The sequence below is a fragment of the Dioszegia hungarica genome (assembly GCF_025882075.1).
Source record: "Dioszegia hungarica strain PDD-24b-2 chromosome Unknown MKK02contig_16, whole genome shotgun sequence".
Lineage (NCBI taxonomy): Eukaryota > Fungi > Basidiomycota > Tremellomycetes > Tremellales > Bulleribasidiaceae > Dioszegia > Dioszegia hungarica.
This window is the reverse complement of record NW_026515773.1, coordinates 419,031-446,831: the sequence shown is the minus strand read 5'-3', so window position 1 is coordinate 446,831 and position 27,801 is coordinate 419,031. Positions and strand designations below refer to the sequence as shown.

Below are 27,801 nucleotides of genomic sequence, written 5' to 3'. Positions count from 1 at the left end.
CCTGCAGTCCTCAGGTTTTTCATCGGCTAGAAATCTGATATTCCTCCCATCATGGCGTTCAGGCAAATAGGTACGTTTCCACCACGCGAGCAGGGTCATCGTAAGCTCGATGCTGATACCGCTAGTCACACGCAGTCCTCTGCTCCTCGCACGACCAGCGCTCTCCCTCCGCACCCCCCTCCGCATCGCCCGTACCCTCCCCACCACCTCATCCCTCGCCACATCGCCCTTCTCGACGAGCTCGCGGCGATTCCAGCTGCCTCCCGTCGTACCTCCCCCTGGGCAGTCTCAACCGCTGCCTAACGGAGATAAGGTGATTAATCCTAAAGTGCGCTTCTAGCGCCTACCTGTCTTCACTCGTCGATTGGGCTGATATGTCCAGCCCTACGTGCTTACTCGGTGGAGACGGTTCCTTCAGAACTTCGGTCGAGTAACGCTCGTCCTGCTCTTGACCGCCACCGGAGCTTTCATCTACGGTACGTCCCTCGATCTTATCCCTCGTTCTAAGCTGACCATCAGTGACCCAAGTCCAGGCTCACCCGGGAGAACAGCTCCCCGCAGACAAGACCAAGCCCACCCTCGTCGTCCTTGGTTCAGGATGGGGAGCCACCTCATTCCTCAAATCCCTCGATACCGAGGAATACAACGTCGTCGTCATTTCACCCCGAAATTACTTCCTCTTCTCGCCATTGCTTCCGTCAGTAACAGTCGGTACACTCGAGCCAAGGTCGATCATCCAGCCGACCAGGTACATTACGAGGCACAAGAAGCGGGCGGTCCAGGTGTATGAGGCGGAGGCGAGGGATGTTGACCCGATCAACAAGACGGTCACTTTCCAGGGTGAGTCTAGACTGCGGGAATCGGGAGATCGGTGGCTGATGTGCAGATCTCTCCGATATCCGGGGTGAAGCTGGTTCCGTCACCATCAACTACGACTACCTCGTCTACGCCGTAGGCTGTGAGAACCAGACATTCGGTATCAAGGGTGTCAAGGAGCACGCTTGTTTCCTAAAGGAGCTCAGCGATGCCGACAAGATCAGGCAGAGGCTGCTGGACTGTGAGTTGGAAGGCGCGTTGAGCCTGTCAAAAAGCATCAGCTGACGTATGAGGTGTTGAGACAGCCGCGTTCAGAGATCAGGACGAGAAGGAGATTGACCGATTGATGCACATGGTGGTCGTCGGTGGTGGACCTACCGGTGTCGAGTACGCCGGCGAGCTGCACGACTTCTTGATCGTAAGTAGACAGACTTTACGGCGCGGAAACCATACTGACATGCTAGGACGATCTTCGCAAGTGGTACCCCGAAATCGCCGACCGTCTCCGGATCACCCTGATCGAAGCGCTCCCGAACGTCCTTCCCGCCTTCTCCAAGCAGCTTATCCAATACACCGAGTCCACCTTCAAGGAGAACAAGATCGACGTCCTCACCCGCACCATGGTCAAGGATGTCCAAGCCGACCGGGTCGTCGTCCAGGATGCCAACAAGGAGATGCGCGAGATCCCCTACGGTCTCCTCGTCTGGGCGACCGGTAACACCTCTCGCGAGATTACGCGCAACCTCATGGCCAAGCTGCCGCGCACGCAGACGCAGCGACGGGGTATCGAGGTGGACGACTACCTCCAGATGAATGGTGCGCCGGGTATCTACGCTGTCGGTGACTGTACGGCGACGGCGTATGCGCCGACAGCGCAGGTCGCTAGTCAGCAAGGCATGTTCCTTGCCAACATGTTTGGCAAGATGGGGCAGAAGATGAGGGCCGAAAGGCAGCTGCAGGAGCTCAAGGCGGAGGGTGGCGCTGCGGCGGTCGAGGCGGTCGAGGGGCTGGAGAAGAAGGTCACGAGGTACAGCAAGTTGACCCCGTTTCACTACTCGCACCAGGTAAGTCTTCAGCTAGGCCATGTCTTGCGCCGATGAGGCGACATGACCTGATCAATCTTCAGGGCTCGCTCGCGTACATTGGTTCCGAGAAGGCTATTGCCGATCTCCCACTCTTCAACGGAAACGTAGCGAGCGGTGGTGGTGCTGCCATGATCTTCTGGCGGTCGGCTTATGTGGTAAGTCCCCACGCCCGCGACTGCGCAGATGACAGCTTACAAGATCAGTCCACCCTCTACTCGGTCAGAAATAGGACCCTCGTCCTGGCGGACTGGATGAAAGTCAAGATCTTCGGACGGTGAGTTGATCATGCTGTTTCTACCGAATGGCAACTGACGATGCAGTGATGTCTCCCGCGAGTAAAAGCTTGGGCTGCCAGCTTGCTCCTCGATCCGATCGTGCCTTCCCTTGATGCCTCTGCTGTTCGCAGGATCAACTCTTATCATATCTAGGCCGCCTCTTGATCCAACTTAGCCCATGTATCAGACCCATTATAGATGCGCTCAAATTCTGTTCTTTCAAACCTGCGCACAATCAATATATCCTGCATGTCGCCCGCCCACTCATCGTATACCTGATTATACATCCACCAGCAGTTCTCCCTTCTCCTTCTTCTCCGCCGCCTTGTACAGATCCTTGTACTTGCCAGACTTTTCGCACAGATTCTTGAATAGTGATCCGTCCTTCCGCAGGAGATTCTGCCACCATCAGCTTGATTTCATCCCGGATAGTCTGAAATCGAGCTCACTATTGGTGTATCAAACTCGGCCACTTTGCCATCCGCCAAGACCAACAGTCTATCATAATCAATCACGCTGCTCAATCTGTGCGCAATGGTGATCAAAGTGGACCCGCCAAATTCGGACCGAATGGCCCGCTGGATAGCTTCATCGGTGGCGAAGTCTACGCTCGCTGTCGCTTCGTCCATGATGATAAGGTTGGACCGGCGGAGCAACGCTCGTGCCATCGCTATTAATTGACGTTGGCCCTGGGAGAAGTTGGCGCCGCCCGCAGAGATATCAGATTGAAGGGTAATGCCCGGGGTCTTCCGGGTGGCGGTGACGGACGTGGTGGATAGGTTGGAGGAGGATGGGCCATCATCTTCAGCCGCGAGAGCGGCAAGACGGTGGGCGGAGGGGACGCGACTAGGGATGCGCGAAGCGGTGGGGGAGGAGTCGGTACCGAGGTTGACCCGCGCGAGGGCGTCCATGAGTTCTTCGTCGGTGTGCTCATCGAAGGGGTCGAGGTTGAGCCGGACGCTGCCTGAGAAGAGGACAGCATCTGAATGATCAGCTTCACTGCCAGCATTTTAGAGCGGCTTGGGCAACTGACCTTGTGGGATGTATGTAATCCTCGACCGCTACAGAGTCAGCTGTGAGCATTGCATCAATCTACGCTAGGACTTACCAAATCGTCCACCCCCATCGAGGTGATATCCAGCCCATCCAGCCATATCCCACCCTTGTACGGCTCACAGAACCTCAAAAAGCTCATCGCCAAAGTCGACTTGCCACTTCCCGTCCGTCCAATCAACCCAATCTTCTCCCCCGCCTTAATCTCAAAGCTCCCACTGAAGACCGTCGGCAGATCGGGCGCATACCGGATCTCGAGGTCCCGAACGCTAAGGAACCCCTCGGGCGAGGCGGGATTACTACTCGGCCAATATGCGGGCGGGCGGGATGATGGGATGATGGCGGGTGGTTCTTGTGGGATGTGGAGGTATTCTTGGACCCGCTCGACCGAGTTGAAGTCCATCTCGAGCTGGCCCCAGAATCGCGAGACCCAGTAGCAGCCCATGACGAAGGATTGGGAGGAGAGGATCGCCATACCGGCGGATCCGGGATCAATGGCGCCTGTGAGGGCGAAGAGTGTGGTCAGGCAGACGGAGACACCGCCGAGGACATCGAACCTGATAAGAAGCTATATGTCAACTTTGCCATTCAGAAGGAAAGGGGACGTAGCTCACCCATCGGTTCATCATCCAGTAGTAATAGTGCGCGGCTTGCATCTTGTCGACCTGCTCGCAGAGCTGCGCCAGGAAGCGCGACTCTGCTGAGAAGGCTCGGACCGAAACCACTCCGTCGAGCAGTTCAGCGAATCCAGAGCTTCAGTTGTCAGCTAGTTCTGCGGAGATACGCGATAGACGCAGCGCACTATATGGGTGATCGAGACTGCTCGTATCAGCATAGGTTCATCGTTTAATCTACCAAGGCACTTGACTCACGATAGCTTCGAGTCGCCTCAGACTCCGTCCGACCCTCAACTGCATTGATCAATTTTGCGCTCCGGTCGCTGCGGCAATTGCGGCTCACGTATAAGATCGAGTACTGCAGATACAGCCAGCTGATAATGGCCGCAGGCAGCAGGAACCAAGGGACAATAACAGCCACCACCGCCAGCGCTCCAAATAGGTTCGCGACGTAGATAATGACCGTCCGAAGCCCTGAGTTGAGAGACGAGTCGATCGTTTCGATATCTGCCCGTGTCAGCTGGGTGCCCGCTCGCAGTTAGGAAGGTGTATATAAGCTCACCCTTCGAGAACCGGTTCAGAATCCGACCGACAGGTGTGACGTTAAAAAAGCGGATAGTACCGCTCATGACCGTATCGAGTAGCTTATCATGTAAGTTTCTGCCTGATCAGCTCTCTTGCTCCGCCTCAGCGCAAGGCGCAGCTTACATGGCTGCACGATACTGCCCCCAAGACCCAACGATATTCGAGAAGACCCCAAGCATGGCTGTACCTATGACGATGCCCGAGTACATGATGAGATAGAAGAGCGGGTGAGTGCGCGCAGGCGGTCTATGGGTCAATTTCTGCGACAAATTCCTAGCAAGTCCGGCTTACAAGTCATGGAACGGCCAACTTGAGAATGTCTCGTTCGCCGCGGACATCGTGGAGTTGGCGATGTGGAGGATGTGCTGATGAGCGTTGAGGTCGTGGTGGTACCCCAGCGTCGAAGGCTGAGCGAACGAGAAGAATGATGGAGCGGAGCGGACGAGGTAGGCTATGGTATGTCAGCATTCCTCGCTTGTCGGGATTCAGTGTAGCTTACCCTGTCCCCAGATCTTCAGCCAGTATCGTTCTCCCACCGAAAAGAACTGCGAGATGACTGCCCGTCAGCTTGTGCTCTTCGTCTATAAGCAGGACTTACGGAGAATAAGCAAAGCCCACGCCCAGGTGATATACGTGGCAGCGACGATGTACAGCTTGTACGTCTCCCACTTGACATTCCCGACGGGCCTCTCCTCATCCTGAACATACTTCTTCCCTGGCGCCTTCTTCCTGCCTTTCCGCTCCTCCCCCTTCGTCGAGCCAGCATCATCACTGACGGCTGTACTCGCCACCTCATCGACGACCTTGATCTCATCGTCGATGGCCTTGTCGGCAGTGACTGGCTCTTCCTTGGCGATCTCGGCTTCTTCCATGGCGACGAGGCCGTCGAGCTCGCCCCGTGCCCGAAGGTCCGCGGGGGTGCCTTGCGCGTCGATCCGGCCGTCCAGGATTCGAACGATGTAGTTCGCCGAGGGGAGGAGGAGCTCGACATGGTGCGACACCAAGAGCTGATCGTGTCAGCTAGCGTCTGCATACTGTAATCGGAATAGCTCACAATCGTTCGACCCTTCAGAATTGGACCATTTAGGCACCGGTCCGTCAGGTGCTTGGCGGTATGCGAGTCCACAGCCGCCAGCGGGTCGTCCAGCAGCACATGCTGCGTATACGAGTATACAGCTCTCGCTAGGGCTACCCTCGCCTTCTGACCCCCGCTGAGCGATACCTACACGATCAGCTTACCCCTTGAACCAGTATCGACAGCTCACACCCTTGGCCCCGATCTCCGTCTGATCCCCGTCCTCCAACACCTCCAGATCCGGTAAAAGCGCACACGCCTCCAGAACACTCTCATATCGCTCTTCGTCCATCTTTTCGCCAAATAGGATATTCTCCCTGATCGACTTTTGCTGCAACCACGCCGTCTGGCTCGCGTACGCCACGCTATTCCTCAGAGCCCGCTTGTCCACCTGCTGCGTGAACTTGGGGAGATGAGAGGAGCCGGAGAGCAGCTCCATCTCGCCGAGCAAAGCAGTTAGGATGGCGGTCTTGCCTGATCCAGTGGGTCCTGTGATGACCGTGAGCTTGCCGAGGGGGAAGACAACGGACAGGTCGGAGAGCTGGAACCGCGAGTCGGCGTCGTCTGTCTTGACCACGGCGGTGGCGTCGATTGAGGTGTTGGGCACAGCAGCTTGGGTTGTGGGGACAGCGGAAGCGGTGGTAGGGTCGACAGTGACGGTTGGATCTGCCTCGTCCTGTTTTCCAGAATTCCAGGCGAAGGAGGCGTTCTCAAAGCTGATCTTGGTCTTGACGAGCGGTGGCTCTGACGACCGCTTTAGGCTTGAGACCCACTCGGGCACTACATCGTCAGGCCCTGCGCTGATTTCTCGCTGTGCACTGAGCTCACCTTCATCCTCGCCCAGGAAGTCCTCGATACGCTTGACCGATACGTGTGCTTGCAGAATCATGACGACCTGGCGATCAGCGTCTGACAGTCCGCACTTCAGTTCCGACTCACAAAGACAGGGATGAAGTTGAGCGGCATGCGCAACATGCCGAAGAGAGAAATCGCAGTAAAGGCGACGGACACCGTAAGGTCTTGCTTGGCAACCAAGACGTAGCTGTCTATCAGCGCCGATCACAGCACTCCGGTACGGCACATACCAGAAGAAAGCCATCAGGGTGACGAATATAGGAACCAGTGCCCACAGGAGCGAGAAGTAGACCGAATTGATCAAGGCTGCAATGTCAGCTGCATCCCCTGAAGCGGCAATGTCGACTCACATCTGACCATCTGCTTCATCTCGTTCGCTCGTGCCTTTGTCGCCCTCTCTTTCCATTGCGAGCTCCAAGCAAAGAACTATACATCAGCTCTGCACGCCACTGCCCACGCGAGCCGCCCAACTTACCTTGATAAACGTAATCGCTCCAATCAGCTCGTTCATCACGCTGATCCTCCCATCTCTGGCTTTCAGCAGATCCTGCGTGATCTTGACGCTGCGTTTCGAGACCATCGAGTTGAGAGGCATAGCGATAGCAAGGACGGCCATGCCAACAAAGGCGGACCAGCCGAGGATGCTGAGTCAATCAGCCGGGGTCCGTATTGACTATGATCTGCACACACTTATACAGGAATACCGAAGCGACAATCAGTTCAAGTGGAGCTGAGTAGATATAGTATGCTCCAGCCACGGTATTAGCAATCCGGTTGGTATCGCCTGCCGCGGTCAGCTCACTCCGCGACCATTGCCGTAAATGAAAACAGCACAGCTCACCCGCCATGAGATTGACGACCTTGCCTGCGTCCGCATTGGTCTTCTTTTCCTCTTTCGGTTTGCCCTCGGCATCCTTGCTATCGCTTTCGCCTTCTGCATCCTTCTTGGTGATCACGCCTGAGGCGTCTTTTCTCCTCAGAGACTTGTCGTATATAGCGGCCTGACGATCAGCGATGTCCTGATCTGCATTCGAGCGACTGACAATGAGCTCGGTCTTGATTCTGACAGTCGCACGCCGACTGTGCCAGAGATGCAGTAGATCAGTGACAGCCTAAGTTTCAGCTACAGTAGGCTGCACCAAACATGGGTGCGTACCTTGATTGTCGTAGCAGCGAGAGCCAACATGGCATAAACGTATGCCTGGCTCATAGCTCTTGCAGTCCGGTCGGTCAACCCATCCCTACACATATCAGCTGTCTTTCTTCACTTTGATTCCCCGCAGCAAAAAGCAGCTCACAGGATCTGCTTCAGGAAATACGGTCCCGCATAGTTCAGCACGACACTGACCAGCGTCAATACCGCATCCAGTATAATATCCATCCGATTCGCCAGCAGGATCTTCCACAGCAGGTTTCGCGCCTTCGTATCGTTAAAGCTGCGGAACACGTGCGCACACTGCTGCGTGGGCGAGAGGTTCGGGATGTCTTCCGATTGGAGTTCTTTCTCGTTTCCAAGGCGGATGAAGGAGTCGACCCAGGAGAAGGAGAGCCAGGTGAAGGGAGTGACAAGGTCGTCGGGTGCGGTTTCCTGCGGGATCAGCTAGCTCCAGGTCCTTCCATAGCTGGGACATACGACTCTGACGAGAGCTTCTGGAGTAGCAAGTGGAAGCCCGCCGACCACGTAAAGCTGAAGCGAGGTGATGACTACGCTGACGATTTCGAAGGACAGCCAGAATGGACTGGCCCATTTTGGAAAGTGACCATTTGCTGCTCTGAGGAAGCCTGCCAGCGCCAGAGCGCCGAGAGAGGAGAGCCAGAGCAACGAGTAGACAATCGTGGCTGACCATGGTGGAGTCGACGGTGGGCGGAAGAGCGGCTGAGAGAAGAGGTATATCTGAACACCGTCAGCCCCGCCTGAGCCTCTCTCAACGTTGACATACCCAGACGATCATCATCCCAGCTGCGGCTAGCACGTCCCGCACGCCTTCCTCTCCCTGAATGGCAGCCACAAGGCTCATCCCGAACACCACTGTCCACCCGACCAACCCCGCCAGACCTCCTCCAACAAGGATGAGCTGTCTCCATAACCGCAGCCCGTGCCCTTCTATCCGCTTCGCCTCATCTCGGGTTGGCAGCTCTGGCGATATGAATGAGTCGAGGGTCAAGATGTCAGAGAAGAGGTACCGAACTGGCGAGAGGAGCCGGGGGATAGGCGGTATAGATGTCAGGACGGGGAAGAGGAGGATCGAGAGTGAGATGAGGGGTCGGAGGTGTGCAATGAGCTCGGGCGAGATGGGCTCCTGATAGTGTGAGCTGAGAGTGAAGTTGCCAAGGTTTGTGGCTCACATGGACATCATGATGCTTCATCTTGGATGAAGCAAAGAGGCATAGGCGCTCAGAGACGTGCGGAATGCGGTGCGAAAGGGCAGAGCGAGCTGAAATTTCCGAGAGGGTCTAGATGTTGCGCTTTGACGGTCTGCGGGCGTGGATCTGTGCCTGGCCGAGCGAGTGAACGCTATTCGTCCGAGCGCAATGTCTGAAACGTCTGCACACAGAGGACAAGAGCGGTCTGTGATATAAGGCGAGAGATAGCCCTGCCGCAGCAGCAAGAGCAAGTGCTCAAAGATAGATCGGACACACGCGGTGCACGCGTCCAGTCGCAGCCAAAATGACGTGTTTCAGATAAGAATGCCCCCGGAACTCTCAGGACCACAATAACTTTTGCACGAGCTGCATCAGATAGTGCCGTTGCGCTCGCGATCATCGGCGGTCTGGCGGTGCGGTCCTGGATGGGGAGATGTACGAACAGGGGCAGCAGACGCATAGTCTACGAGGGAACTCTACTCAAGCGAGACCACGTCTGCCGGGGCCGACTGAGATATGAGCTTCTGACGAGGTAGAGACGAGGGTGAGATTGACCTCCTCCTTGCGGGAGCGAGCCGAGACACGAGTGGGAGCAGCACCCGGGACCTTCTTGCGACGGACGACCTTGGGCCGAATCGGCTGGCCGTCCTCTCGAGGGGGAATGGGGCGGGCGGCTTGACGATCGAGGACGCTTTGGTAAAGCGGGCGGAGATATACCGGACATGGACGCGGCATTTCTGGCCGAGGCAGCATCGGCGGCCTTTAATCTGCGCCTTGTTACCGTGTGACCAGTCGATATCCGCTCTGACGAGATGGCAGGACCGCTAGAAAGTTGCGACCGGTGCTGCAGGCGTCCGTGATGATGATGACAAACGCATCCGTCGGTTCCCAGACCTTATGCTCGTTGTCGAGCCCCTCGCTGCTCAGAGGGAGGCGGCGCAGAGGGAGGGCGGGCAGCGGAAAAGGAGGGAGGAAGACGGCTAGCTTGATAACCGTCCTCCCTCCGAGCTGCCTATCCTCCCCTTGGGCAGATCCTCCACCTCTGAGCTGCTCGCCCTCCCTCTGCGCCGCGAGGGGCCTGGTATGGCCCCTTCTAGCTGCAGCTACGAGGGGCCTGATAAGCGTAAACAGATCATGTATGGGTTTGTCCAAGCCATGGCTGGTTTTTGGGTGTGAATTTATTCAGTCCCTCCGATAAGATGTGATTTGAGGTTTTCGACGACAGCAGCAACCTCTTCTCTACAACTTGTATCTTCACCTCGCCTTCAGATCCTAGTATCATCAGCCGCATCAGCCTCCGTCGCCACGTCTCTAGCCTTCATCGCTCGCCTAAGCAAATTGGAAAGCGAACTCTCGGAAACGCGGGACTTGCGCAAACTCCACACCTAGCCAATCTATTTCAGCATGTCGGAAATCGACAGAGAGCTCGCGAGATTATGGCGGGTGTCTAGGACAGTGCACGAGATGTGCAAGGATAGGGTGAGTAGTGGATACGGGGGAGGATTGGGGTCCGCGAAGAACATGGCGCAACCTGAGCTGGAGAAGCAGCGGCGCAGGAAACACAAACGGTCAGCGAGAAGTCTGAGGCTGACGTTGATAGGGGTATGCTGTAGCCGAGTACGAGATCAACGAGACCCTTGATGACTTTCGGGATCGATATGGTGGATCAGGTGTACCAGAGTACGTCTGCTCGGTAGTACTCTTCCTCTCGAAGGAAAAGAGCTGACTCTAGCAGTCGAGGTGGAATGTCGTTTCCGTGTGACCACGAGAATGCCCAGGGAGACCGGATATACGTCTACTTCTGTCCAGAAAAGAACGTCAGCAAGGCGGCGATGAAAACGTGAGCTGACTATTGCCCATCGTGGTCCAAGAGCTGATAGAGTAGGATGTACGGTGCGCTGGAGAAGCATTCGGCCAAGAAGGGGATCATCATCTATGCGGAGAAGCTGTCGAGTGTGGCTCGCAAGGTCAGCTGATCCGCGCTTTCGGCGGAGAGCGGAGCCGCAGCTGACCCTTCAGACAATGCAGGAAATGGCGAGCGAGTACCATGTCGAAGAGTTCCCCGAAGCCGAGCTGCTCGTCAATATCACAAAACACTTCTTGGTACCAAAACACCAGATCATGGCGCCGTCCGAGAAGGCTGAATTGATAAAGAAGTAGTGAGCTTACCGTTTCTCAAGTTCTGACACCCTGGGCACAGCTGACTTGCTCAGTCGGCTGAAGGAGACGCAGTTGCCCCGAATCATGGTGACCGACCCAGTAGCCAAATACTACGGGATGCGGAGGGGCCAGGTGATGAAGATTGAACGTGCGAGTGAGACGGCCGGAAGGTGAGCTCGACCCGCTCTAGCGCCCTCGTGGATGTTAGACACTTAGCTGACTCTGCAGGTATATCACCTACCGGATCTGCATGTAATGCAGTCCCCCTAAAACGCAGGTCGGCGAGCCAGCGAGCAGAGTAGTCAGGTTTACGTTTTGGGTCAGAGTTCCGTTCTCCTGGAGTCGCCTGTGTACAGTATTAGCATCATGAGAAGACCAGACTATGCATTATAGATACCATGCCCATGTTACTCGTCAACTATACACATTACGCCCAAAAGATAAACAGATTTTTGTATGGGTACAACTGCACAATTCCCTTGTATCCCCTAATCCCCTATGATTCCAATATTCCATCTTGTATCCTGTCCTCTCCCCATCACTATTCGGCCGCCCGCTCTGCCTCCGCCTCGCGGATCGCCGGGTCGATGGGTGCCGGTCTGTCCTGGACGGCAGTGTGGACGGCTTGGGGTTCGTCCTCGGCGGTCGTCTGAGCCTGGACTCTGCGACGTGCCCCGTCATCTCGGCCCTTCTTCATCCACGCGCCCTATATGATCAGCCTCGCCCAAAGTCCATCTTCTCAACTGTCAGAGCGTACGACTCCCAGTCTCCAGTTTGACGTTCCGATCCAGCGTCCCCCATACCCACGCCGTCATTTCATACCGTAGCCCAGACTCACATCTTTCGGCCGCTTCATCTTTCCCCACAACTCCTCCATCTTCCTCCGTTCCGCCATAATCTCCGCCTCGCTCCTTCGCTCCACAGGCTCATGGACCGGCTTGCCGAGCTCGAAGCCTGCTGCAGAGGTTGAGGGGACGTCAGGTGGTGGGTGGTAGCCTAGCCCCGCTAGGGCGGACCCAAAGATGAAGAGGCATCTGGAAGTCAGCTCTACTCCCTTACATGTATGCTGAGTAGACAGCCAGACCAGGTAGGGTGGAAGACAGAGATTTCTGAGATGCCTGAAGAAGAAAGCCGAAGCTGTACTCACGCGATGAACACGATCAAAAATGGCCAATTCCCCTTCTCCACCCCCCTCACCCTCTTCTCTACCGCTCTCCCCACCTTACCCAGCCTTCCCTCCCCCTCTCCATCTCTCCTCCCTTCCCCACTCAGCCGCCTCACACCCCCCACACCGCTCATCCGCCGCTTGACCATCCCTACCATTCCTCCCCCCACTTCGCCTATCCTCGCACTCAGGCTGCCCTGCCGCCCATGCCTCAGCCTTTTCGTAGGCTCGTTCATGGGCGTCTCGAATGTCTCTTCCGAGCTCAGATCGCGATGATGTGTCTTGAGTCCGGCGGTGTGTGGTTGTGGCTTTGGGCTTGACCGACCTCGACCCCCGCTGGAGCCAGAGCCGGACCGGGCCCAAGTGGGTGATGTGAGGCCTGACCAGCTCCATGTCCACCCATTGCCTTCTCCGCCGGCTTTCTGACCGCTTCCCCCTCCACCGCCGCTTTCCTCCAGATCCGAATAGTGGTCCGAGGCATATGAGGACGTTTGTCGGGGATGCCCAGGCCGAGTCGGATCAGTCAACGCCAACAGCGCCTGATGCGTGCTATTGCCGCTTCCGCCGGGCGAGGTCGGGGGTGTTACTTTGACATGCGGTAGGCGCGAGATGACGGGCGATTCTGGTGACTCGGGGATGTATGGGGCTGACGTTGCCGCCATGTTGCCATACCGAGGGGTGGTGATGAGGAGAGTGAAGGCAAAGTTGGATGCAATTCACGTTCCGCTCGTTTGGCTCAGGGCAGCGGCAGCGTGACAGATCTTTACGAGAGTCTCTGCCGGACCTGGCTTGGCGCAGAGCAAGTGGCTGTCAAGTCAAGCAATGCGGGTGAGGCCGGTGGGGGCTGCAGTATCTGGCCCACCAAGTCAAGCCGGCCTTGTATCCGATACATAGTCCATGTCTTTTTTGTCTATATACGTGAAAGAAATGGAAAATCTAAGCTATAACTATAGAAAGAGGCAACTGTCCATTCACAATCGCAGTGCACTACTTTGTCCAGAAATACCTATCAAGGAGTGACGCAAGATGTACCGTTCGCGACGAAGCCTTGCTGGCATGTGTTGACTGGACGTCAGCTCATTGTCTCGGCAGCGAAAGAAAGTTGACCAAAAGACAACTCACCGATGCAGGTACCAAAGTCGCATCCAACCGAGATCGCATGCGGGATCTTGGTGCAGTCCTGCCCATCCCCGGTCGATGCGCACCCGCCACATGACTCGAGCTCGGTCGCAAAGTCGATGCACTCGTAGGCCCACTCGCCGCCGACGACGGTGTTGATGGAGCAGGCGTGGAGGACGTCGGGGCAGTACATCTCGTCGATCTCGGATTTGGGGAAGGCGATCTGGGTGCGGCGGGCGTGGGTGTTGCGCTTGGGGTGACCGGGGGCGGCGGGAGGTCCAGCCGGCTGGGGTCCACCGGCGGGAGGTCCGGCTGGCTTGGGTCCAGGTCCAGCGGGGTTCTTGGGACCGCCAGCGTGAGGAGGAGTAGGTGGCGCAGGGATGGGGTGGACTTGAACGTCAGCTTGATCCAAGGATGCAGTGTATGAGCGGAATTTACCGGGCTTGGGGGAAGGACCGGGGGGAGGAGGGCCACCGCAGCATCCTATCTTGTCAGCTCCGAAGCAAGACTAGAGAAGCACCTGTACTCACCGTTGTGGTCGTTCCAGTCGTCACAGTCGGGCTCGGGTGTGCGGGGAGTGTCGGGCTTGCACCGGTTGTACTTCTTGGACCAGTGCCATTCTGCAAGTCAGCGCGGCAAAGAGATATCGGAAGGAGGGTAGACTCACTGGTAGGGCACTTCTTGCCCTTGGGGCAGGTTCCGCGGTCCCATGACCAGTCAAAGTCGCAACACTCCTTGTTACGGTCGTGCCACCTAGACGTCAGCTCAGACCTGGAGGCGAAGCAGTAGAGAAGAGGAAGGATTGCTCACCATTGACCCTTGCCGCACTTGTTGACCTCCTTGCGGTCGCACCTCATCGTGACCTTGTTGAAGACGTAGCCCTCACCGCAGTCCTTCTCGCAGACGGGCTTGGGTGGGATACAGCACTTGACACGCTTATTCCATGCCCAGTTGTGGGGGCAGTCGTCATCCTTGGGTGGTCTGGCCGTCAGCTTATAGTCATGTCGGAGGAGGAAGAGAGGAGAGACTCACGGAACTCGTGTCTTGTCACTGCAGCAGACGGCCTTGCCGAGGAAGTGGGTAAAGAAGTCGCCACGGCCGGAACAGTCGTTCTTGACGGGTTGAGGAGCCTTATCGCGCGTGTCCTTGTCGCATTCCCAGGAGAATTTTATGCCGTGGCCGAAGGTGGCGGATGCGAGGGATGCGGAGGCGAGGAAGGCGAGGAGGGTGGAAGAGAAGTGCATGGTGGAGGGTGGAGGGTGGCTGAAGTTGTCAGTGAGAGAGCCTAGGAGGCTGTGTGAGAAAAGAGAGGGGGAAGGAGGTAGGGGGACGTGCGAGAAGGCGAGGGAGGACGGATGAGGCAGAGCGGAACATCTAAAGCTCCCGCTGAGAGTAATAAGGCTCATCTTTGAAAGGATCGACGGTGGGAGTGGGACATTGGAAGGGGTCGAAGGATGTCTGGGAGGTGGAAGAGAGCGGCACCGCTTCTGCCGATCAAAGGAGAAGATACGCACTGATGGGGAGTGAAAGGAGATTCTGTTGGCTAATGAGCGAGTATGGTGTTGGTTTCCGGTGATCTGTCGATGCTGGATGAGGGCGAGTATCAGTCACTAGAGGAGTTGAGAGAGAGAAGAAGTGGTAGTTGACAGAGGGAGGATGATGAAGTGGATGAAGAGAAGAAAGCAAAGGAGGGGATGAGCTCTGTCTTTATATCTGCCGCGGTGGAAAACGAGGGTTGTCAGCGTGGGCTGCCTGTAGTCAACATCGAGGCATCTAGTCCAGGGCATAGAGTATCATTAGTCCAAAGGAGGTAGCAGTCGCCCTTGTAGCTGTGTGGAAACAAGGGGGTCAGTGCAGACCGGACGTTACAGAGTCAGAGGTCCAAGCTTAGTCTCTTCTTACCCGCCCGGCGTCTTTACCCCAGAGCGCAAAGCAAGGTGTAAGCATGGGCTGACGCGCCAAAGGTATTGATCGTGAGCTTCGTCCCCCTTCCTTTCCTTACCGATAGGTACAAGGTTGAGAGCAGGCTTGCGTCGTTCGGTCAGTAAAGTTACTCTGAAACATGCTCGCCTCCTCCGGAAACACAGGCATCGGCGAGGATGACGGCATGACCCCCCCACTCCACAGCACGCACGGTGCGCTTTCGATCGGATACCGACTAACGCAATGTCTCGGGAGGCAAGGGTCGGTTTAATCAACCGAAACACAGATCAGAATATGAAACCTTCAGCGAGGATACCGGTCGGTACAGTATAGGCTTAGCCATAGGGGTTGGCGGAAGGCCTCAAATCTCGGCCGGGCGCGTCGAGCTTGGGCCTCCCGAGTCGAGCGGTGCCTTTCGGCCGGAGTGAGCGCCGAGAAGTCCCGGATCGGATGATGCCTGGTCCGATAGTCGAGTATCATTCGGCGGCGAGGCATCATATATCTGGCTATAACCTATACATGAGAAGAGAGGAGTGGCCGTCGTGCGAAGGCAGAGCAGCTTTTGGCCCAGCTGGGTCTTATCAAAGTCAGGTTGTTTCAGATTTTATGCCACGTCATGCCTTCCTCGCGGCTCTCACAGGTTGAAGCTCGCCCAGCTAGCTGCGTCCAGCTTCTACCTTGTCACTCGTATCTGATAGCAATAGCATAGAGTCATCATGCCTGCCAAGCACGACATCAACGTGAGCTATGAGCCTACGTGATTTCTGCGCGAAAACAGGAAGCTGACAAAGCAGAAAGTCGGCGAGGAGTCGTCAGATTTCCCGATATTGTAAGTCCGCCTTCTGTCAACATGGAGTCAGCTGACCAAGCAGATGCGAAACATGTAAGCTATACCGCATGGAGTGACAGGACACTTGCTGACGGACTTACAGGCCTCGGCTCCAACCCTTACCTACGGATGGTCAGTTTCCCGGATCATTGCTTACCACTAACCGAATCAGTGCTGACCCTGGCAGAGCAAGCAAGAGTTCGGCTCGGAATGCAAGATCTGTAATCGACCCTTCACGGTCTTCAGGTGGAACCCCGGAGAGGGCTCGCGATGGAAGAAGACTGAGGTGTGCACGACATGTTCCAAGATTAAGGGAGTTTGTCAGACGTGTTTGCTGGATCTGTAAGTTGATATTTGTGCTCGAACCTCCTGGGTGGAACAAACAGCTTACAGATCAGGGAGTTTGGACTGCCTGTACAAGTCAGAGATGCTGCTCTCGGGCGGAAGAACGGAGCCCCATCATCCGATATCAACAAACGTGAGTTGCCGTGCCTCCACCGCTTGCATGGTGAGAGCCTCAGCTGATGTCCCAGAATTCTACATCCAAAATCTAGAAAAGCAGATGGAGAACTCGCCAGATGGGATGACATTCGACAGCGAACAAGCCAACCGGGCCGGTCGGGAACTGCTGAAAGGGATGGCGAGGACAGATCCGCATTATAAGCGGAACAGGCCACATATCTGCTCGTTCTTCGTCAAGGGGGATTGTAAGCGGGGTGCCGAGTGTCCTTTCCGGTGAGCTACCCGCCTCGGAACGAGCAGGATCAGAGGGCCAAAGCTGACTTGCAAGGCACGAAATACCAGAAGAGAATGGACTACAAAAGCAAAACATCCAGGATCGGTATTATGGGAAAAACGACCCGGTGGCCAAGAAGATCTTGGGCAAGGTCGCGGCGGAGAAGGGGATGGTGGCGCCGGCGGACAAGTCGGTCGTAAGTTTTGATTAATACAGAGCTCGCGGTGAAACAGAGCTGACACTGGCAGACGACACTGGTACTCCTTGGCTTACCAGAATGTACCGATGCGGACGTCCGGACAGCTATGATTTTCTCTTGTCCGTTTGTCAGTCCAAACGAGATCAAGAGCATCTCGATGATCGCTGCGAGCCGTATGTCTGCTTTTGCTCAACCTGTTCTTGACTAAGAGGTGGGCGAAAGCTGATACAGTAGATTGCGCCTTTGTCAACCTTATCAACAGGCCATTAGCGGAACGCGCCGCAGAGGCACTTTCGGCCCAGAGCGGGATCGAAGTACAAGGAAAGAAGGTTCGGGTGGTATGGGGCAAGAGTAGGCCAGGTAAGGGCAAGGGCAAGGCGGCGGCCACAGAGGGAGAAGGAGCAGGCGGCGCGGAAGCCGTCGAGGCGTAATCTGTGGAATGTGTTTGGGATCTGTGTCTGTAGGAGTATGCATATGTAGTGGCCAAGCAATGATTAGTCCGCACGATTGTTCTGGGAGATCACAGATCATGCCTTGTCTCCCCCTGCGCCGAGACTCGCCCAGTCTATCCCGCCGTCTGGGCCGTACCGCTCCCGCAGCCACTCGTTTGCCCTGACGAAATTACCATTCCCAAAGAAGCCTCTCGACGCCGAGAGCGGACTAGGATGTACAGACTTCAAGACCAGGTGTTTCTTCTGCCTCGAGTCAGCATAAATTCACTCTAGAGCCATCCAGGATGCGCGGACTCACCGTATCCACCCCGGCGCACATTTTTTGCGCGTGCGCCCCCCACGCCATAAAGCAGACCCCGTTCGCGCCTGCCAGGTGCTCCCCGCCTACGGGCGAAAGTCGGGAGGTGACGACACGAAGGACAGCCGCGGTGAACTCTTCCCAGCCTTTCTTGCTGTGTGAGCCGGCCTAAAGAGTCAGCTGGAACCGTTTATCCAGCCCATCGAGAGCGGGGGACAGGGAAGGACAGCTGACCTCGTGTGCGCGGACGGTGAGCGAGGTGTTGAGCAGCAAGACGCCATGCTTTGCCCATTCTGTCAGGTCGCTGGACCGTCAGCCCTATCTTGACTAATATCTCAGAATCGCAAAACGCACCCATGCTTTGGTATCACGAACCCTGGGATCGCATCTCCCAGCTCCTTGTAGATGTTTCGAAGAGAAGGAGGGATTCTGACGCCTTTGCGGACTGAGAAAGCTAAGCCCTGTCCTTGTCAGCTTGGCAGCTTGTGCAGATCAGTAAAGCACTCGCATGTGCTTGACCGTCGTCCTACATGAGATCAGCGCGGATAACCGAATGCAGAGTCAAACTCAGCTCACATGATACGGATCCTGGCCTGGCTCATCAGCTAGGCCGCTCCGGGACAGCTACAGGCACACATACCGATGATGACCACCTTGACGTCCTTGAGTGGACACAAGGTCGACCAAGAGTATATCTCGTCCGCGGGCGGGAAGACCTTCTTCTTTGCTTGTTCAGCGGTGACAAACTCTTTCAACTGCTAGATCAGCAGCCGTACCGTCCTGCGCACAATAGGCAAGCCAGGGCATACCGAGGTGAAGTAAGGCTTGATCAGCTCCTCCTGGAGCGCAAGCAGCCAGTCCTCGCCCATCGTATCCAGCTCTGTAATTAATAGAGCAAGCTTATCCGGGTGTTCTGCCAGCGCCTTCCGGAGCTCCTCTCTGGACTCTGCGCGCGGTAGGTGGACCTTGGCGGACTTGAGGCTGGCGGCTTTGGTGAAGACATCTGCGGTTTCTGCCAGTGATCAGCTCCACTACACCACCACCCCAAGAGCTTGACGCGTACTCAACGTTGTAGGTTTCGGATCCAGCTTGATCCGCTTGCTAGCTGGTTCAGCTTCCGGATCGGCTGGAGCAGCCTGCTTCAGTCCATCCCGGATAGCCTGGCGTGCCGCGTCCGAAAGCAGGCCTCGCTTCGTACCAGCTGATCCCGGAACGGAAGGCGAAGACTTGACATCTGTCAATGGCGACGAGGGGGCCGCAGCGGCCGATACTGAGAAGGACGCGAGAGGAGGTGGAGGTGATGAGGCTTTGGCGGTTCCTGAAGATGCTGCCGCGGTAGTTGCGGCTACTTTGGAGGGCGTCTTGTTAAAGTAAGAAGTAATGCTGCGGGCTGCTTGGGGCGGCATGGCGGTAGGGCGCTTCGTTGGGCCTGTAACGAGGTGGAAGGCAAAAAGAGCAAAGATGGACGCGTCGATCTCCCTTTAATGCGCACTTGAAACGCCATAACGTCATCGATCGGGGTTGATGAGGCTGGGGTACCAGCACATGGGCGGTCAGGCAGAGAGCAACAGACATCATGCGTCATGTACCGGTCTCTAACTACACGGTCCGGCCTTATGGGCGCCTTGCCTTGAGCCCAAGCTGCTCGCACCAATCCTAGACTTCCGCACCCGATCCTCCTGACGTCACATGACTAGCTGGTCGCAGTGCTACTAATCATGGTAGTCTCCCTGCTATACGCATTCTCGCCAATGGTGCGCATGGTCCCCGGCCCCGCTTTCGCATTCCCCCTGGCCTGCTCGGAGAGACTTTGGCCAGCGCGATCCTGCGAGGAAGAACGGGCGATGGCCGATCCGCGTCGAGATCGTCGATCGCGTTCCTCCTCCAGCGCTTCCTCTTCCTCGACCGTATAGTCATTCGGCACTAGTGCGTCAGCTTCGTTCCGAGAGGAGACCAGCGCAGGATGACTCACGCATGATGGCTCGGTCGATGGCGATCGGAAGACCACGATGACGGCCTCGGATCATGACGAGTATGACGACCAGCTTGCTGAGTGTAGACCAGGAGCCGCAGAATCTTTGAGGTCAGCTTGGGCTCCCTGTTTCGCTCATTGGGCACTGCGTGCCGCTGCGTGAAGAGAACTTACGAGTAGTTATCAGTCGGTATGCCCAGACTAAGACCGACCGTCCCGTATGCGCTGACAAGCTCGAAGATGACGTTGAAAATATTGAACCAGCCAGAGTTCTCGGGGTTGACCAAGTTTCCGCGCTGAAATCGTGAGCCTTGCACATTTTGAGCTCAGCTATAGCTCACCTCGATGATGCAGACCAGCCAGAGTGCCAAGGCGAGCCACCACATATCGAATGCGAGTTGTCGTCTGGCGCTAAGGTCTGTCAGCTTGTGGCCTATGAATCGGAACAGGGCGGAAAGACTCACTGCCACCCAACATATTTAGCCACAGCCTGGACACCCTTCTCGTTGTATCCCTTGTGCTCGACATTGTCCTCCTCGCCATACACACCCAGACTCCTCTCCTCGTAGACATTCGTAGCGCGGACAGAGATGGCGATGGGGAAGGCGGCGATGTACATCATGATGACATACATCAACCTGTGATGGTCAGCGAGGCAAGCTCCAAGGTGCAATAGCAAGACGTACTTGACAGCTGGAGCCAAAGCGGCGAGCGGGACGATAGCAAAGCCGGCTGTTCGGACTGCGGCGGACTGGACGAGTGCTGCTGAGATTCTGGTTCCGACCGGGATGTCGTCGATCGCACTGTAGATGTCAGCCACTGGCCTCGGAGGGCTGGGCGCAGGAACGGCTTACGGGGTACCGATATCCAGTACCAAGAAGAAGAAGAAATCGAAGAAGCTGGGCATGATCAGCCTGGATGCCCGAAGGACTACGTATAAACTTACTACAAGCTTGCCATCACCATAGCCAGAACATAGGTCTGCGTGGACGGGAACATGTAGACAAAGCATCGTCTCGGGTGATCCAGCAAGAACTTAAGCGACTCGCGGGTGCGAGAGTTCTTGGGCACCATCTTGTAGAACGTCCACACTGTCAAGCGAAGGCTGAACTGTCAGCTGGTCGCGCAGTTAGCCAGTAAGAACGAGGCGCACAAGACGGGCTAAAATCGTCAGCTTCGAGCGACACTTTTCTACCGCGCGTCGTACTCACGTAGGAGGTGTTTCCCAATATGATCAGGAATGCTACCACTGTACTAATCAGCTCTAATACGATGAGAAAGTAGCGCGTACACTCACAGAGATTCATAAGATGAGCGTCCTGGAAGGGGATCAGACTGAGGTCGGCCATACTCATACCGGTATTGGTGAACGCCGAAACGGACTGGAAGATGGAGAAGAACCAGATGTTCATCGTGTTGGGTTGCGCGTCAAAGACATATTGATACCGATCTCCGGCCGAAATGTAAGGAGCGATGATGATAAAGGCTGAGAGCTGGAGGAAAGCCCAGTACTGGTGAGATCAGCAAGTCGTCTTCAACCTGAACTCAGAATCCCTAACCACTCACGCAGATGACGATGCGGAGGAGAAGCTTCAGCGCCCTGTACTCTACCCCTCCGAGCTCCTCGATCTGCTCAGAGGTGAGACCCTGGAACCTCGAGTTCCTCCCGATCCTCGCAGTGAAGGTGAGGTAGTCCACCTCCTTGTCAACGCCCCGGCTCGACTCAGCGCCCGCCGCTCCCCTACTTCCGACAGTAGTCGTCCGGGGCATCGTCATGCTCCGCTCCAGCGCCTCGGCTCGCCGGGGGAAAGCCTTGTAGAAGATGCGCTTGCCGATTTCGTATGGAGTGGGGAACCCACCGAATCCGGTCGTCTTGTAGTCCGGCTCACTTCCACTGGTGTCGCGGCGAAGTGAGTGGGTTCGAGCAAGAGCAGAGGCGTGCGAGCGACCTGTGGCCGTCCGTTGAAGATCCTCGCCGCCGTTGCGAGCCGAGGTGAAGCCGGTAGAACCGTTATCCACATCGTCCTCATCGTCTTGCTCAAAGGCGATGGTCCGAGTACGCGGGAATTTGTCATCGTCGACCGTCTGACCAGTGTAAGAGGCTTTGTTCGAGGTAGCGGTGGACGGATCAAGGTCGGTCATGGCCGCGGGCGTCTCCCCGGGGATGTCGTTCGAGCTGGATCCGTATTCGCCCATGTGGTTGAGTACGCCGGACCCCCCTCCATCGACCCGCCTGATCATGACCTTTTCAATCTTTCCGCTAGCCATGGTCTTCTTGGATGACGAGGGTTGGACGGACTTGAGCTCGACAGATGAGTGCGTGGAAGAGCCATCTCCGGCGGGCGTGTAGCCGATGCTGGTACTCGGTCCTTCGCCCGTCGGGGAGTCGACCTTGCCCTGTCCGCATCAGCGTGTGCTCAGACAGCATGCCAATCTCTAAGCGGCTCACCTTGTTTCCCATCCTAAGGCTTGAGCTCATCCTCCGCTTGACCTCCTTCATCCCCTCAGTCGGATTGACGCGGGACAGTGTTCGGGATAGGTTGAAGCCTGTTCCTCGTTTGGAGTCCCTCCGCCGTTGCTCCTCGATGACGTGCCTGAACTTCTGGCGGAAGAAGTGCAGACGCGCGACAATCATCAGGATTGACACAAACGCCTAGAGAGATTAGCCCCAACTCTGTCCACTGCTGTCATGGGGATTGACTCACCAGGCCGCCAATGTTCATCAGGAAGAACAGAAACACCTGCTGTAGGGTCGATAGGGTGCTCAGATTGATGGTGACCAGTCCGGTGACGGTCATAGCCGAAACGCAGACGAAAAGGCAGTCAATGAACGCGATGGGGTAGGCGGTCGAGATGCCATACACGATCCCGGACAGGATGAGGGGTATCTGGCGCTATCAGCTCATTGTCACCCCGCTCGCCGGTTCCCGCCTTGACACAGAGCCTACTCACGAAGGTGAAGCATAGCAAATGAATACGATAGAAATTGAGACTATCCAGTATATAGTTGTACACTGTTGACAACTTTGAGCGAAGTTGCAGTCGAGGCATCTTCGGGCTTCGGGCGAGACAGATATAGATTTCGGCTGGTTCCGGGGGATGTTGAGGCGTTCCTTTGACAGGTGTCTAAGAGATCTTGACCTGGGTGTGGCTGTGCTGCACAAGGATCAGTCGGGAGGTAGGAATATGCGTAGAGGCGATGCGTATCATGTGAAAAAGCTATATGCACAGTGTAAAGGGGATGTTGCGAATGTTTACGGTTTGCTGTAGCTGCAGGGGAACAGCTCATGTCATTCCCTCCTCTCATAACTTTTTCCCTTCGCGATTTTCGGCAACGGTCTCATTGGAGCCGGAGTAATTGGTTTAAGGTAGAGTCCGACGCGTGCCGGTGTATTGAGCTGGTACAGGGTACCGGGCAGCACATTGGTGCATGGACACTGAGAAATCCCGCAAATAGATGACGGAGGGAGTGGGTGGCAAAAGAAATACCGCACTTGAGGGATTTCTGCCAACCCAGGCGGGCTGGCCCTAATTTTGGCTCGTTGATACCTGTAAGGCAGCAGTGCGAAGATGTGAGCTAGCTAGAATGTGCTGTCGATGTAACGGTCCAGCATCTGGACGGATTTGAGTGACCGGCCAGGATCATGAACAGTCGAGCTCAGTATGTCAATGATCCTTGGTTCGCGGCCTTGCGCACGAATCCGCCTCTCCCAATGATGCCCTTGCTCTGCGAGATCCATGAGGCAGGCCGGCGCCACTGGACAGTAGAGGCGTCTCATCGTCTCTGCGATCCCGCTATACAGTGGCCATCGCATGGTACATGAGCGAGCCAGCCTGTAGACTACGGTATAGTACTGTACCACTGATGGGACATGGCCGGTTCCCGAGAGCCATCTTATGCGATAAGCCGATTTCTGATTGGATCCGTACTTAGAGCTGGTAGTCGTTCGCCCTCATCAGTCCAGTAGAGACAGACTCCACATCTTGATCCGAACGCGTCAGAACAACCGACAGAGTCTTTAGGGTAAGTTGTCGTTTTCTCCCGCGCCGAGGAAAGGATCAGGCGCTTGCCAGAAAGATCGCAGGACAGCCGCTTACATCAAATAGAATCATCAGTCGATACGAAAGGCGCCTGGTGGGGCTTTGAGCCCTCTCTGGGCGTGCATGGGGCGCGCATGATCAGACATGAGAGGTGGACCTTGGCCTACCTTTGCCGGCGCAGGTGAAACGCGATAACGTAATCGATCTCAAACCAGATTTTGGCAGCTGCAGCAGCTCGATCGCGAGCTTACATGTCAGCCAGCGACACCACCTCTAGTCCACTATCAATGATAGCTTTTTGTGTATGAGAGACCTGGTCGGCTCTGCCATGTTGGCGTACAGCTGATTCTGCCGACCAGTTTATGGTGCGCCCACTAGGCCTGCCGGGACCCGGCGTGATCTGGCGAGAAAAGATCCGACGTCTTCTCCCGCCTGTCATCTCGTCGTTTCTCTGCTTCGTGTTCGTCGTGGTCAAGCCATTGAGCAGCTTGGGGGGACAGTAAGCTATCTTATACAGCTTAGATTGAGCCAAAGAGCCGGCTGACATGGTAGATATGCCTTCTTGTGCTATACATCCCTACTACTCTTCTGCTTTCCGGGCGGCACTATTGGCGGGCAGCTCGAGGCTACCAGTAAGGTGTTTCAAGTACTCCCTTGGGTACCAAAACTGAGGCTCTGTAGTTCTCGGCATACTCTTCACGGTCGCTGGCCTCGCATGGGCAATAGTCACTTTGGCTATAGCTGCCTACTGCGGCCGAACGTACAGCTCCGACGGAGCGGAGGCAAGGACCGTCCTTGGCCTGGGATTGGCGACACTTGCCTTCATTGGTAAGCTGCTCACAGCTTGTCTCTGCGCCAGGCGAGTCGGGCTGATAATTCAGCCGGATTCATCCGGAGCTATGCCCCTCGTCTGACTCTGGCTAGCCGAATCGGACTCTTCTTCCCGGTGTTCCTTCTCACGAGCGAACAAGCAATTACTCAGGTACGCTCCCAACTCAAAGTCGCTGGACTAATTGAAAAAGTCTCAAGGGCCAGGCTGAAAGTATAGGTCACTGCTCGACTCTTCCTCGAGCAGTTCTACATTGCCCTCTTCGCAGCCGCGTTCGGTCTCGTACCTATCGTCCTGCTCGGTCACCGCTCGTCCGGGCCGGCCCTCGGATGCGCCCTCCTCGGATCGCTCTCCTCGGTCCAAGAAGTACTACCTATCTCCCTCACTGTGTTCCTCGAGGACGAGGGACCTACTGCTACACCGCCAGCATGGCACAAAGCTGTCTCGCCAGACCCTACTTCGTCTCCCTCCCAGCACGCAGAGCAAGCCAAAGAGCTCAAATCCCGTACCGCCCGAATCAGCCCCCTCCTCAAAGCCTACTCGAATGAGATGCTTTATGCCCGTTCTCCGCCCACACATCTCCAACCCATCGTTACCGCTCTCAAAGCCGTCTCGCGCAACCCCCTGCTCGGTTCGTCGAACCACACACCCGGCGAGCGGATCCAAGCGGCCCTCCTCCGCGTCAGGCATCACTCTTCCTCTCGCCCCACGAGCGCCCTCGGTACGCCCAGAAGAGGCTCGTCAAATCCTCGACATAGCGACGGGGGCCGGTTCGCGCATGAGCTGGAGAAACGGTTGGATGCGGTGCCGTCTTACCTCCGGAGTGAGGTACCGATGGCGAGGCAGGCGCATACGCCCACGGTGACAGCAACTCCGGATACGAGGCTAGCGGAGCGGTGGACTGAGCTCTCACGCTGTGTCTGCGCGGCGGTACGGATATCCGGAGATCGTATAGCGGGAGTCTGGGCCTGGATCAATCCTTTCTCTTCCTCTCAGCTGCCCGAATCCGCGGTCCGCTCGGACCTCGTTAGCGCCATCAAAGCCTTCGAGACCGACCTAGAGCTAGCGCTCGATCCCGAAGAGAGCTTTTCTCGGGCTCTCAGCGGCTCTCGGACACCTGCGCGGACTCAGGAATGGCGGCACTCGCTCGAGACCCACACCGAAAGGGACAACTTCCGGCTCGCGTTCCACATGATATCGCTCCTGGATCTAGGGCGGGACGTGCTAAAGCTGTACGATGTGGTCGAGAGAGTCACCGCGGCGGCGCCAAAGGAGAAGAGGCGGTACATCCCCTACCTACATCGGTGGATCCGGTCGAGGGCGGACGTGCAGCCTGTGAATGTGCTGGATGATTCGGATATCGCCGGTATGTCTCCTTCACATCCTCAGGTACGAAGCTGATAAATAGGCGAAGAGACCGCCTCGGGTGCTGCAGACGAGACCAGCCCGCCAGACCCAACGGGCGGCCTCGACTTCATCCAGGCTGCTCTGCGGCGAGAGCACCATGCTCAGCTGGAATCAAGGGGCCGGCTCGACGCACTACGTCTGCTCTGGCGTTCTGTGTGGGACAGCCACAAAATACTACTGGGTAAGCTGTTCCCTCAGATCTTCGACCTGCTCGCCGAGGCTGACCAAGTAGCCCGCATCGGCGTATCCCGATTCCTCCACTTGTCTCGACACTCTCGACACAGCCGCTTCGCCCTCAAGCTCACACTGGGCATCTCGCTCCTTTCCCTTCCTGCCTTTCTTCCGCCCGGCTCTCTCGGCAGGATGTGGTTCGAGGACGTTCGGGGCGGCTGGGTCTTGGCGAGCTACCTCTACGTGCTGGAAGTCCATACTGGGGCGATCTTTCGAGTTGGATTCTTCCGGATTGTTGGGACCTTCTCGGGCGCGCTGTTTGCTTACATTGTGAGTCTCCTTCTGGTCAATCTTAATGAAGCTTATGCTTAGTTCGCACTGATTGCGCGGGACAATCCATATGCACTCGTCACTCTAGCAACTGTTATGTCCATACCGATCTCTTATATCATCCTCTTTACTACCTTCCCTGGTGTTGGTACCGTCGCGTGAGTCTTTGCTCTGCGCATCAGCATTTTAGCTGACTCAGTAGCGGCATCACCCTTCCTCCGCTACTCTTCCTAAACTACCTTGACCTGTCAATGGGTCGTGATCCTTTCTTTCTCGCCTGGACTCGCTTTATCGACATCACAATCGGGATCGTTGCTGCTGTCCTCGTCGGCTCGCTCATCTGGCCAGATCACGCACGCGTCCGCTACTTCTCGGCTGTCCATACCACCCTCGAACGGCTGACAGATTACTACCTCCAACTCTCTCGCGACAATCTCCGTTCCACGCTACTATACCAGTCCGACCAAAAGATCTACTCCGACCTGGACCGGTCGGTGCGGCGCGAGATTGCCTCGGCGCGCACACTTGTCTCTGTTCAGCGGAACGAGGTATCTCTCCTCCCGCGTCCTATCCGGCTGTATGGCGAGGTCCTCGATGCCGCTGAGCGAATCATCGAAACCCTCACTGAGATTCGGTTACTCCGGTTCAGCGTGCCAAGAAAGGAGACAGTCCTCGATGTCTTGCCGATCCGGAGCGAATTCGTCTCGGCCGTCCTGATTAATCTGTGGGCATGCGGCCAGGCGTTTCGATCAAGATCGCCACTTCCGCAATTCCTCCCTATGCCCCGCGTTGCGCTGGAAGAGCTGACGCAGGCGGTAGACGAGCAGCGGAGAGAGGGGCGGAGGCGGACCAGATCAAGCCGACAGGCGGGCGCGTCGGGGTCTTCATCGCCGTCTGCGCCGGCTGCAGGAGGAAAGGGGAGCAGGGAACAGCTGGCGATGCTGTATGCGATGGCGGAGCACGAGGCTTTGGGGGAGCTGTGCGATCTGATAGATGAGGTGAGTCTGAAATTTCTCTCATTGTGGGCGTGAGCTGATCATCACAGCTTATCGCGGCTGCGAGGACACTTTTTGGGAGCCAAACCTTTCTCGACACAGCAATCAGACAGCCCTTCACTGAGGGAATATGACAGTGTGATCATGGTTGCAACATCGAAGCGAGCGATACTGGTCTTGGAGCTGCACGTGGCCTACATTTCTGAACTTTCTACGAGATAATAGATAGTCCGTAAGGATTGGCATTTAGGGGGCTTTGCTGTCTCGCATCTATACCCTACTTCATGGAGAGATAGAAGACAAAGAAGGGGGCAGCACCAAAGAAATCTCTCCATTCCGTAAGCTGTCTTACCTTCTTGGAGCTGTAGAGGTTTGCGGTCGAGACTAGGGGCTTTGACCCAAAGACCACACAGGCCACGACTGGCCATGAGTGCATGAGCGGCCAGCGGT

At 56.3% G+C, this 27,801-nt stretch overlaps 9 protein-coding genes across 9 annotated transcripts; 4 read left to right on the top strand and 5 right to left on the bottom strand.

The window, feature by feature from the left end:
• Window positions 1-51: 51 nt before the first annotated feature.
• MKK02DRAFT_38261 (pyridine nucleotide-disulfide oxidoreductase-domain-containing protein) lies at window positions 52-2,240 on the top strand (the record flags this gene model as incomplete). Its single annotated transcript, XM_053090015.1, has 10 exons — window positions 52-70; window positions 126-328; window positions 383-476; window positions 520-840; window positions 887-1,057; window positions 1,110-1,234; window positions 1,281-1,880; window positions 1,943-2,056; window positions 2,105-2,175; window positions 2,222-2,240. The coding sequence occupies 10 exons, from the start codon at window positions 52-54 to the stop codon at window positions 2,238-2,240; spliced, it is 1,737 nt and encodes a 578-aa protein (XP_052943379.1).
• A 215-nt stretch (window positions 2,241-2,455) lies between these two features.
• Window positions 2,456-8,728, bottom strand: MKK02DRAFT_38260 (uncharacterized protein; the record flags this gene model as incomplete). Its single annotated transcript, XM_053090014.1, has 28 exons — window positions 2,456-2,575; window positions 2,626-3,158; window positions 3,210-3,237; window positions 3,285-3,797; window positions 3,844-3,982; window positions 4,032-4,048; window positions 4,102-4,140; window positions 4,190-4,353; window positions 4,409-4,506; window positions 4,555-4,677; window positions 4,723-4,882; window positions 4,931-4,987; window positions 5,030-5,438; window positions 5,486-5,653; window positions 5,697-6,286; window positions 6,335-6,401; window positions 6,446-6,548; window positions 6,592-6,667; window positions 6,712-6,787; window positions 6,837-7,005; window positions 7,052-7,145; window positions 7,203-7,362; window positions 7,405-7,473; window positions 7,518-7,602; window positions 7,660-7,949; window positions 7,995-8,255; window positions 8,302-8,661; window positions 8,708-8,728. The coding sequence occupies 28 exons, from the start codon at window positions 8,726-8,728 to the stop codon at window positions 2,456-2,458; spliced, it is 4,989 nt and encodes a 1,662-aa protein (XP_052943378.1).
• A 1,401-nt stretch (window positions 8,729-10,129) lies between these two features.
• Window positions 10,130-11,141, top strand: MKK02DRAFT_17464 (DNA-directed RNA polymerases ii 24 kda polypeptide; the record flags this gene model as incomplete). The annotated part of the gene is made up of 7 exons (XM_053085791.1): window positions 10,130-10,204; window positions 10,326-10,405; window positions 10,458-10,565; window positions 10,611-10,692; window positions 10,745-10,884; window positions 10,939-11,055; window positions 11,114-11,141. The coding sequence occupies 7 exons, from the start codon at window positions 10,130-10,132 to the stop codon at window positions 11,139-11,141; spliced, it is 630 nt and encodes a 209-aa protein (XP_052943377.1).
• Window positions 11,142-11,426: 285 nt separating this feature from the next.
• On the bottom strand, window positions 11,427-12,712 carry MKK02DRAFT_28406 (uncharacterized protein; the record flags this gene model as incomplete). Its single annotated transcript, XM_053087545.1, has 3 exons — window positions 11,427-11,591; window positions 11,724-11,919; window positions 12,033-12,712. 3 exons carry the CDS (start codon window positions 12,710-12,712, stop codon window positions 11,427-11,429), a joined length of 1,041 nt encoding a protein of 346 aa, XP_052943376.1.
• A 347-nt stretch (window positions 12,713-13,059) lies between these two features.
• MKK02DRAFT_28405 (uncharacterized protein) lies at window positions 13,060-14,413 on the bottom strand (the record flags this gene model as incomplete). The annotated part of the gene is made up of 7 exons (XM_053087544.1): window positions 13,060-13,115; window positions 13,173-13,559; window positions 13,608-13,652; window positions 13,700-13,789; window positions 13,837-13,922; window positions 13,980-14,150; window positions 14,202-14,413. The coding sequence occupies 7 exons, from the start codon at window positions 14,411-14,413 to the stop codon at window positions 13,060-13,062; spliced, it is 1,047 nt and encodes a 348-aa protein (XP_052943375.1).
• A 1,395-nt stretch (window positions 14,414-15,808) lies between these two features.
• MKK02DRAFT_34542 (uncharacterized protein) lies at window positions 15,809-17,287 on the top strand (the record flags this gene model as incomplete). Its single annotated transcript, XM_053088966.1, has 9 exons — window positions 15,809-15,832; window positions 15,887-15,921; window positions 16,002-16,053; window positions 16,109-16,263; window positions 16,320-16,399; window positions 16,455-16,656; window positions 16,712-16,853; window positions 16,906-17,029; window positions 17,091-17,287. The coding sequence occupies 9 exons, from the start codon at window positions 15,809-15,811 to the stop codon at window positions 17,285-17,287; spliced, it is 1,011 nt and encodes a 336-aa protein (XP_052943374.1).
• Window positions 17,288-17,383: 96 nt separating this feature from the next.
• On the bottom strand, window positions 17,384-19,012 carry MKK02DRAFT_38254 (putative uracil DNA N-glycosylase; the record flags this gene model as incomplete). The annotated part of the gene is made up of 8 exons (XM_053090013.1): window positions 17,384-17,551; window positions 17,607-17,774; window positions 17,841-17,910; window positions 17,961-18,067; window positions 18,183-18,199; window positions 18,247-18,361; window positions 18,416-18,618; window positions 18,670-19,012. 8 exons carry the CDS (start codon window positions 19,010-19,012, stop codon window positions 17,384-17,386), a joined length of 1,191 nt encoding a protein of 396 aa, XP_052943373.1.
• Window positions 19,013-19,299: 287 nt separating this feature from the next.
• On the bottom strand, window positions 19,300-22,629 carry MKK02DRAFT_18132 (cation transport protein-domain-containing protein; the record flags this gene model as incomplete). Its single annotated transcript, XM_053085898.1, has 14 exons — window positions 19,300-19,529; window positions 19,579-19,682; window positions 19,753-19,874; window positions 19,920-19,989; window positions 20,043-20,216; window positions 20,265-20,381; window positions 20,433-20,477; window positions 20,525-20,688; window positions 20,850-21,089; window positions 21,145-21,549; window positions 21,661-21,969; window positions 22,028-22,231; window positions 22,284-22,466; window positions 22,531-22,629. The coding sequence occupies 14 exons, from the start codon at window positions 22,627-22,629 to the stop codon at window positions 19,300-19,302; spliced, it is 2,466 nt and encodes an 821-aa protein (XP_052943372.1).
• A 1,352-nt stretch (window positions 22,630-23,981) lies between these two features.
• MKK02DRAFT_17253 (uncharacterized protein) lies at window positions 23,982-27,485 on the top strand (the record flags this gene model as incomplete). Its single annotated transcript, XM_053085761.1, has 10 exons — window positions 23,982-24,118; window positions 24,172-24,251; window positions 24,301-24,447; window positions 24,501-24,601; window positions 24,668-25,783; window positions 25,865-26,036; window positions 26,088-26,356; window positions 26,399-26,514; window positions 26,559-27,354; window positions 27,402-27,485. 10 exons carry the CDS (start codon window positions 23,982-23,984, stop codon window positions 27,483-27,485), a joined length of 3,018 nt encoding a protein of 1,005 aa, XP_052943371.1.
• Window positions 27,486-27,801: the final 316 nt, after the last annotated feature.